The sequence below is a fragment of the Clupea harengus genome, chromosome 14 (genome assembly GCF_900700415.2).
Source record: "Clupea harengus chromosome 14, Ch_v2.0.2, whole genome shotgun sequence".
NCBI classification, from domain to species: Eukaryota; Metazoa; Chordata; class Actinopteri; order Clupeiformes; family Clupeidae; genus Clupea; species Clupea harengus.
Window position 1 is genome coordinate 11,414,476 of NC_045165.1, and position 10,767 is coordinate 11,425,242.

Sequence of the window (10,767 nt, forward strand, 5' to 3'; positions counted from 1 at the left end):
TGTGGGGGGGTGATGGTGTGGCCATCTAAAAGTTAATGCCTCAGAGCCGGATTGTTTTGGTGAGCATGCTGCCAATAATCCATCTCCTGACTCGTAAAAAATAATGACTCTACATGTGTTTTACTGGGGCCCATGACAGAGAGAGAGAGAGAAATAAGGAGAGAGAGAGAGAGAGAGGGAAAGGAAGAAAGAGAGAAACAGATAGGATGGAAAGAGGGATTGATATAGAGAAACTGAGAGAAGAGAGAGACTGAGAGACAGAGAGGACAGTTTTTGTTCAGATGGGTGAGTTTTATGTTGGCTGGGCTGTCAGTGGGAAAAGACAACGTGTATGTGTGTGTGTGTGTGTGTGTGTGTGTGTGTGTGTGTGTGTGTGTGTGTGTGTGTGTGTGTGTGTGTGTGTGTGTGATATAATCCTCTTTTATGCCTGCTGAGCAGAAGAGGAAATTGTCAATGCAAATTATATGATTAGTGGCGAAACATCTCCAAGAATAACCTACGCTTCTGAAGCAGGTAGATCACACTCGCCGTCTCCTCCTCACAGTTCACTAATGGATTGCTCATCAACCATCTGTGATTTATGGCCGGAATGTTAAACAGAGGCAAGAAAAAAAAAATCCCGAAGTCAAAAATGACACTCGTCCAAACGAGGCCGGGGGCCAAGAAACGGCGGAGGCAACTTACGAAGTGGCACAATATCAAAGACGAGCCTCTTGCAAAGACGATCTGAGCCAATTGTTCCGGGTGACGAGGCAAGGCATTTCAACCCTTGCCAGTACAGGTGAGAGGCAGCCAATCCCAAAATGTCCACACTCAGAACTGCAAAGCAAATCCAGGACAGCACCGGCACTAATCCTGAATTTATTTCATGTCTAACATGGCCTATATGGGCTAAACAGCAGAGCGATGAAACATTTTCCTATATTTTTCTAAATATGTCCGTCAAGGTCTTCTACAATTGCTACCAATATTCCCATCCTTTCTCTGCCATGAAATGTATGTATTAAACTGGATAGTTTTCAATCTTTTCAGTGGGCAAAACAATTGCTTTTTGTGCTTGCATGAAAAGTAGTTAATTAGATTTGCGTGAGCCTCGTGTTTATCGACAGTGACAAGGACATCACCCTGAAGCATTTGACCAAAACTGTGCAATTAAAATTCTGAGACAAGGGGGAGAAAAAACAAGGCTGCGATGTAGAGTGATATCTGAAATCAGGAGCACAAAGGACGACAGAGAGGAGGGGAGCAGACCAGCTGGGGTCAAAAGCAGATTCATTAAAATGCTGTTGTACCCTTCTAATTAATTACCCATTCTTTTGCCATTCACGGACTGTTCTTTAACTTTGCGAGAGTGAAATCTGAGCTCCGGGCCCTTCGAGACCATCGGTAATTATTCAAGCCAGAGGGAGAGACAATAGAACATTATGGATGATATACAAATAAATACCACACTGCACTTTTAAAAAGAGAGAAAAAACATTCAGTCGTTTAGCGGCGGTCTCTTTCATCTAAAGTGAACTATTGTCAATGAATAAAGTATATTCACTGTGAAGTGGATTGCACGCTCAGTATAGAGAAGAAAAATATGTAATATGAAATATTCAATAAACAGTTGTCTAACAAAAAGAGTACTGAAGACACTGTTCACAAGAGTACATGAAAAAGAGCACATAATAGATGAAAACTGTAGCAGTGATGGCAAATTAGATCATATTAGTCACTGTGCTGTTGATTCCACAATCAGTATAAAGAAGAAAAAATACGTAGTATTTAATAAGTTGTTGTATAACAATAACAGTATTGATTATACAGTTTCACAAAGAGCATATAATACATTATAAGCTGTAGCGGGACTTTAAAAATCACAATGCACACAATAATGAATCAAGCAGTGCAATACAGGTAGCCTGCCCTCTTCTTCCTGCTAGTGCTCCCAGGTGCTAGTGAGTTCGGCTCTAAAAGAGTTGCCAGCTCTGCCGGGGTTTCGAGGCACATCCCTTGAAGGCTGGGTGCACTGCATTGACGGTGACCTTTATGACATGTCAACGATGGCGCCGAAATCCTGAGATCCTATCCATCCTGGGCTGTCTGTCAGAAGCTACGTGCCAGGACTGCCCGCCGAGACTCGATGCCAGAGGCCCTGGACAGTATGCCATGCATATGATATACAAAGCATTGCCTGCGAATACTAATGCTCAAAAAGCACCCCCGTTGGAACTGCCGGCATCAGGCAGACTTTTCATGAACGCACCAAACTGTAACTGCAGAGACAGAGCGTCATGTCATGTGACCTCAGTACAGAAATAATCTTATCATTGCGGTGCATCATCTGGCATTACAAAAAAACGTGGAGGTATTATTCCTTGTGAAAAAGTATTCATGTCGTACAATGTTTCAACGTTGTGTGCAGTAGTCTCTTTATGCCATGGCACGCTCGCAGCTCTCAGCTCTCAGCTCTCAGCCAGCATGCACAGTCACTTGCTCCACATCGCGAGCGCTTGGTGCATGTCAAAACAAACAAATCATACCATGTTGCGACCGCATCCTTACAAGACCCACAACCCAATGATCAATACCCACGACCCCCAGCGATAAATACCATTCTCATGCCATTCCAAGATGATTTTCATGGCCGAGTGAAATCATTTAGCTTTGACTCTCATCACTATTTCACTCTCGGTTGGATAAAATGTCATAATATACTGCAGTATTGCGATCATGTTTACATAACCTTACACGGGCTGTAATATTTCCTTGAGGCATTTGCTCTAAATTGACCATTTGACTGAAACACATTTCACAGCTGACAGTAGAGAAAACAACTGGACTGTTACAAAAAAACAAGACATCACCAGCGGAGCGAGATTTTTGAAGTTAAGTCTAATTCCAGTATTGTGGAAGCGCTATGATGATCTCTCTTGAACTCACTTGACTACAAACACAGCAGGATTGAGACACAGGAGGTGACCATACGGCTCAGGCTGAGTGCTCAATTTGTCTCAGCCAAGCCTCGTCAAAACAACAAAACACTCGTTATCAAGCTTGGCTCTTTACCTTGTGGCTTTATGATCCAGACCACTCAATACATTCAATTCAATCTTTTGAGTTAAAGCCACAATAAGGAGTTCTGTTCCAAAACGACCTAAACTACTCCACTACCTAAAAAAGCATTCAAAAACCTTGCAAACACCACCAGCAGCCCAGTTGACACTGATAGAAGCTTGCCAACACACTAACTGGTATATTTTGGCAGTGTAGCTGGCATTGTCATGCTGTGAAAGCTTTTTTTTTCATTTTTGCAAGGTGTTCCAGCCAGGAAACACAGAATTACAGTGCATATCTTGGATGGCTAGTCGGAAAGACACAGGTGTTTATCCTGTCACATGACCATATGCTATTAAAATTAATTTGAGGATGGTACCAAAACTAGTTGCCTATAAAACCATACCCCAAAAAGTATCAAATTGTTGCATAGTGCTACTTTAAAGCTCAAATTCAGCAGTGGCTAAAAACTTTATACCGAATAAATCTCAATTCTGCTAAATCAAACACTACATTAAATTCAAACCTGAAGCCAAATGAAAGCGAACCCCAATAAAAACATTAAACTCACAACATTAAATTCACATCCAAGCTAAATGCAACCCAACTGGATCAATCTCAGTGCTTCTATATTGGTTGTTAACACGCTATGCTGAATTCCCAAACAGGTCGTACACCTCCGCTAGTTAGACAAACCCTCTCGTGTTCATTAACCTGGGGGTGGGGAAACGGCTCAATGCGGCAGCAACTACAATGCAGGCCACTCAGTGGCTTCAATCAATCAATCCAATCAATCAATCCAATCATGCCTGTTGGTTAAACACTATATTGATGCCCCTCAAGCTGAATGCAAATAGGCTTCGATCAGTTAAGCGAACACAGGTCACAGGTCACCAAAAGATCAGTGCAGAGGTTATAAGGTCAAAAAGTGTTAAAAATGTGTGTATCTTCACATCAATACGTTATAATATAACATAAGGCCTATCTTACATGATTGTACATACATACAACACCATGTTAGTTAGTATTCATTATTTAGTTAGTTAGTTAGTTAGTAACTATTAATTAGTAGTTAATGTCCTGGGTTACCTATGACTTCATCTGATATCTGATATCACTGAGTTTTACATTCATGTAGAATACCTAATACCAACTAGTGACATAGGACCAATAGTAAGCTCAGATGTCAGCATCCAGAATCAGAATCCTTTGGGCTACACGCCTATGTGAATGTTTCCTGATGGATCAGTCCTCTCACCTGTGACCAGAAAGGTGCAACGTCCGGCCCCGGCCTCGTTGGTGATGTCGCAGGTGTACTCGCCGTAACCCTCGCGGTTGAGCGCGCGCACGTGGTACTCGGTGTCGTCGCGCTGATTAAAGTCGCCCACGGTGAGCAGGCGCGTGCCCAGCTTCCACTCGTACTTGAGCACGCGGGAAGGGTGCGCCCTCAGCACGCGGCACGTCAGCGTGAAGGCCCGTCCCAGGCCCTGCCGGATCTCGGTGTAGATGGGCTCCACCGCCGGAGGGTCTGTGTGGAGGAGAGAGAGAGAGATAGAGAGAGAGAGTGAAAGAGAGAGAGAGAGAGAGAGAGACAGTCATCATAAGAAGGGGACCAAGGACGTCACAAAAGGGAGGGTTAGGACGTTGGGCGGGGAATGAAAAAGGTGCGCCAACTTGTAGGCTGTTGACTTGTAGGAAGACCCCTTGTTAAAAGTGGGGCGCTTTTTTGGTGCCACGCTGAAAGCATTTTGATGTCAAAGACTTCATGAGAGGGTTGTAGAGAGGACATCCACATCTATCCACTGCTCTGTCTCCTCTGGCCAATCACATGTCTTTCTGTTAACATTTCCCACTGAATATACACAACTTTTGCTAAAGGTTCATAACAATAATCAATAGTTTAACAAAGCACTTTTTAAAGTCAAAGCATCCATGAAAGACCTTAATGTGTCATGGGTAATTACTAAATTAAAGTACTTCAGGTAAACATTTTATCTTGCAGTTATGTCTTACGGCAATACTGCTTTGATGCCAAAATGCATCCTTTTGTCAGCTTGCTACACTGTTAGCAAAATAATTATACATATCAAATTAAAATCACACAGTTTAACAGACTGGCATAGGAGCTGCTATCAAAAAGTGCTGGCAGTTAAATAAATACATAACCAAAATTGGTGAAATAGCAGGAGGACATGAATCTTTCAGATCTCTCATTAAATATGAAAACCACAGCGGAGGCAAAAAAAAAAAGAGAGAGAGAGATGGGGGGATATAACTTGGAGCCCCATTGGGCGCTTATCACAACATATTTTGGCAATCTACAGATCAAGAAAACTCCAGTCATTGGAGCACTGAGAGACGCCCCTGGCTGCGAGATCAAGAAGGAACAAGCAGTCAAGTCTGACTGCCGACAACTGATCACAAAAATAATAATATAAACAAAACTGTGAAGAAACACTGCTTGAGAGTGGTTCTAATACCGCTAATGTTCCATTCTCTCTGCCTTTTATTCACTGGAATCAGCTTTTATTCTCAGGTTTTTTGTGCATCTCAGCTAATCAAAGAGGCTTGGCATACTGAACGTCTTTGTATTCCTGAAGGAGCAATCCTTCTTCGGAGCCAATTAGAGTCAAGGCACACACTACGAGGCTCTTAATGCTCTCTGTGACACCAGGTTCTCACGGCGAGCCACCGCGGTCCCTGTGCCGCAGTGGTCTTATTTGGGTGCTCAAGCTTTTAGCTTCATTTTGGAGCTATATTAATGTCTGCATTGCTAAGATAAAATGGGCTTCGGGGACTCCCGCTACCAAACACAAATGCAAAAATTATTTAATTTGGTGTTACATTCTTAAAGCGCACAAGGAAACACTGCACATCGGGAATCCCATGGCTTACATTATTTAATGCATTATTTAACATGAGTAAATGTAAATGCATACATTATCTATAAGCAATGCTAACTAGGCCATTAACATCTGCAAAGTAATTGAGGGTCCAAAAGTATACTGTGTATGTGTTATTCATGTCTCAGCTCTGTATGAAATAGAAACATTTTCTTTGTTTATGTGTTTACATTATCAGGATAAAGCGGATGAAGCAGTAACAACAAAGATGAGCGAGGTTTAGGTCAACTGCTGATGTAAATGTTTGTTTGTTTGTTTTATGTCATGTATTACAGTAAACAATGTTCAGAGAGTTCAAAACCAGACCCAGTCATTGCTATATTACATGCCCTCAGAAGGTCACACCAGTGAACTCCACAGACCACAGCTGTTTAAGGAGAGGCCCGCCTTCAAAACTGCTATTACTGTAACACACTCAGGTTTGAGGAAGAAAGAAAGAAAGAAAAAGAAAAACTTTTAAAACCCCTTTATTGAACCATTTTATGGATCAAGGACATCTTAAAAAGGCTTACATAGGCCCACACCCCAACTACAGCCACACCAACGGTATGAGAAAACATTTCACCAAATAAAGAAAGAAAGAAAGATAGATCGATGGATATATTTATACATAGAGAGATAAAGAGATAGACACAGAGAAGTCTCCAAAACTTGCTGAAATGTTGGGGCCAGCGTTGCAGCGTAATCGGCGGAGGTGTCGGCGGCGGCGCACTCGGCGGAGATGTCATAAGCGGCGGCACACACTGCTGAAGCGTGGGCTCCACTGGGGCCTCTGCGGAGCCGGTGGAAGGGGAGAGAGGACAGCGCTCGCCGGGTGCAGCCACGCAACATTACCCCTCGTTACTCTCTCAGCTCAGCCACAGCGGACAGCTACACACACCACACCACACCACGCCACACCACGCCACACACACTTGTGAATACAGTGCTACTCGGAGTGATACGGTTTTCTCGGCCGTCTGCGCGGTTACGGAAACCTCTGCTAGGCTCTGAAGCTTCCTTCTTCCCCTGGTTCTGTAGTGAGTCGAGACGAGACAAAGACCACTGTTCCTGGATAAAGGGTCCTCTGTGGAAGAGTGTAGTCTTAGTGACTATGAACTAAAAGGTCAAACTGGTATTACATTAGGACTACTACTCTTAGAAACCAGTATGTGAGGCCTTGACTACACTCTCTGATCCATTCAGTGTTTCACATTTGAACCCACACAAGAAATATCTCTCTTTAGCCAGGGGCGAAACCTTACCCCTTCAGACCAATAAAACAGGTTTTCTGTTCATAGACAGAGTATCAGCTTCCGTCAAAAAACTATGACAAACTATAATGCCTTTCACCCATTAATCATCAAATGATCAAATGCAACATAACAGCCCAGCAAAAAAAATATATCAGTCAGTCATCTTACTGTAACACTGATGCACCTGCGTAAGTTGGCTATGAATTATAAATGTGCCCGGGCTATTATGGTCATTAATCATGGGATGGTTGTCTCGGCAACCATTAGTGATTTGCTGTAGCGGGGCAGAACTTTCCACTGTGCTGAATTAGGCTTTATGCCATTTGAAAAAGGCCTTTGTAAATGTTATGCTTGGAATCTAATAGAGCAGTAGCATTTTCCCTTTCTTCCTCTCTGAATGGGATTATTATGGGATTATGTTTTTGGTCCGGGGGGGGGGACAAATACACTGACTAATACTTTGGCAAATTTGCCAAATGTGTCCCAACTGATCAAAGTTACGAAGCTCGGAGGAGATGATTTGTCCAAAACCGTCCTCATCACTTTCTCTCTTTTCAATATTGATGTGTTGGATGATATGAGAAGGATGAGAAAGGGAGAGAGAGAGAGTGAGAGCCTGGTAGAGGTGTGTCAGCTCTTGCTGCAGAGACTGATAGATTGATAGCATCTGCTGTATCAGCAGGCTAGTTTACTTTCCCTGTGAAAACAGCTTCCGCAGAGGCCCAATACCAGGTGCGTGTGACTCCACCGAACAACTTTTTTCCCCCCCTCCCCGCTTTCCAATAACAAACATCATTAAACCGATGATCTGAATGGGATACATACTGAATCCTGAACAACGTGTTCTCCCGACCGAGGTGTTCAGTTCGGTGTCAAGATTGAATTTTCACAGCCAATGAGGCATGCCATGCCACATATTGTCATTCTAAATTTCACGGATCGCTCTCCAAAATTGAACGAATCAGAAGAGGAGTATTTGGTGGCTGAATGAGGATGTTATAGACTTGAGATGAGTGTGTGTGTGCGTGTGCGTGTGCGTGTGTGTGTGTGTGTGTGTGTGTGTGTGTGTGTGTGCTTGTTTGGGTATGTGTGTGTGTGTGTACATGTGAGTATCTGTGTGCACGCTTGTGCATGTGTGTATGTCTGTGTGTGTGTGTGTGTGTGTGTGTGTGTGTGTGTGTGTGTGTGTGTGTGTGTGTGTGTGTGTGTGTGTGTGTGTGTGTGCATATGTGTGTGTCTACCATTGTACATCTGTGTGTGCAATCGAGGACAGGGTTGTTAGAATCTTGCTCTATCTGCGCAGAGGGTTCATCTGTACCAATCTGGACTCAGCAGGAGAGCGAGGTTTGCCACGCTCAAAAACAATCTGGCCCCCTTCCCTAAAACCTATCTTACCATATCTCTCTGAATATTATCCTTCTCTGGAGAACAACAGGAGCACCACTCCACCACAGAAAGACTCAGAGAGAGAGAGGAAAAAAAGAAAAACCAAAGCACCAAAGTGGAAATTGAAAGAGAGAGAATGAAAGAGAGCTGGAAAGAAAGAGACAGAGAAAGAAGAAAAGACAGACAAACTATATAGATGGCTCATGCTTATTTCATGCTGAGAGCTTTGCTTAAAGCACTCAGCTGTGTACAGAAATCCCCCTTCTTCTTTCCCCCCCCACGAAATCCACAATCAGTCACAGTCTGGGTGGACAGGGACAGCGACAAAAAAAGTGACAAAAAGCAAAAAGAGTATAAAAGTAACTCCACACACATTTCAAAGAGTTTGACTGCGCGTCGGCATAAAGACAGCCGTAATAACCACAATTATCCACTGTTGTCAGATGGGAGGCCCCCTCGGTGTCTGACATTTAACTCTGTAGTGAGGTGGGGGCCCGGGGGAGGAGAGGTGTGGAGGGGGCGGGGGAAGGGGGGGGAGTTGGTTGAAACACCTTTGTGTGTGTGCTCAGGATTAGTATGTATGTATGTGTGTTTGTGTGTGCGTGTGTGTGTGTGTGTGTGTGTGTGTGTGTGTGTGTGTGTGTGTGTGTGTGTGTGTGTGTATGTGTGTGCGTGTGTCGAGAGGTTACACAGAATTTCGTCAACCCCAACTGGATGAGCACGGACGTGGTGGGGGGGCATATGCATTTTTCATACGTCTCTGCCTCTGCCTGGAAGGGGTGGGGCCCACGTGCGAAAGTACAAAGCACTCGCGTTATTTACCGCTCCGGTAGCACAAAATGCCTCAATTACACCAGGGGCAGCAAGCAGTGTTGGGTGGGGGTGGGCGGGGGTGGGTGGGACGCTGGGAGAGAGCGTAGACGTGTCGGAGAGGATGTTGAGAAGGCACCGCGTGTGTTTGCTTAGCCTGGCGCGTCAACTCGGAGAGTGTCACCCGAGCGAGCGCAAAAACAAAATGACAAACTGTGGACGGGGTTTGCGTGTAATAGCAGGGTGTCAAAGCAGATAATAAAAGGCATACGTACACTAGGGGGGACAGAGTGTAGACCATGCTACGTAGGAAGAGAGAGAGAATGAGAGAGTGAGAGAAACCGAGAGAGAGAGAGAAACAGGGAGAGAGAGCGAGAGAAGGGAAAAAAAGGCGATAAAAATCTAAACACACATGGTAGTAGTGTGCTAGGCCCCAACACCCGAGAGCTCCACTCCAGTTACGTGCAGTGCATGAATGGGTGATGGCACTTTGAATTCTTTTTTTTTCCTTTCGTGTGTGTGTGTGTGGGTGTGTGTGTGTGTGTGTATATGTGTGTAATGAAAGAATTCTTCTTTTCCATAAATGAATACTAGTGGGAATAAATTAGCTCTCTGCTAATTAGGCTGGCAGCCAGCTTTGAATGCCATGCTTAGTGAACAGCCAAAATGAAACACTGGCATTGTGTCAGTAGCAGTCAAAACCCTTCGTCTTAGCCAGAGGAGCGGTCTTCAATACCCATCATCCTGCCTAGTCCTCCTCCGTTAATCAGAACACCAAATGTATCACCTCACGATGAGAGGCCCCTTGCTAGACTCTCATCCTCTGTCACTCTGTCTCCTTTGCTCTGTCTCTCTCTCTCTTTCTGTTCTGTCTCACTCTCTCTCACTCACTCTTTCTCACTCTCTCACTCTCTTTCCATCTCACTGTCTCTCATCTCGCTTTAATCTCGCCTCGTTTCGATATGCTCTCCACAAACCCTTTCGTCTCCACTAAAACGAGCCCAGTTTCAAACGCTCATTAAAACCTATGGTGTCATAGTCATGCAGCTTACATCACTATGCCTTCGATCGTGGTTTTTCCGAGAAGTAATTACTTATTACCAAGAGAGAAAGAGTTGAACTGAATGGGGCTCTACAACCGATAATAATTGCCAGCTTTTTCCAAAGGAGAATAGATTAATCTCTGCTAGCCAAGTCCTTTTCATCCCCCCCTTTCCAACTTCCTATCTGTCCTAGCCTCAGAAAAGACGAGACCAGAAGCCTGACATCTTTGGAGAAATCATGCTTCTAAGCATGACTGTATTCGTTTCCGTACTGTAAGCAGAGAGGGCCACTATCAATCACTGCAGGCTTGCAAATTGTGATGTATGATGTCATGGCTTTCTGGAGAA

General features: G+C 44.1%; 1 protein-coding gene across 3 annotated transcripts in view; it reads right to left on the reverse strand.

Annotated features, from left to right (window-relative positions):
* The window catches only part of mdga2a (MAM domain containing glycosylphosphatidylinositol anchor 2a), a 145,468-nt gene that overhangs the window by 41,558 nt on the left and 93,143 nt on the right, over window positions 1–10,767 (reverse strand). For all 3 annotated transcript variants that reach the window (XR_006152809.1, XM_031579771.2, XM_031579770.2), the window contains exon 9: window positions 4,301–4,570. Coding sequence is in view for 2 of the 3 variants with exons in the window: in XM_031579771.2 (XP_031435631.1) it covers window positions 4,301–4,570 (270 nt within the window). In the remaining variant the exon portion in view is untranslated. The remainder of the gene's footprint in view (window positions 1–4,300; window positions 4,571–10,767) is intronic.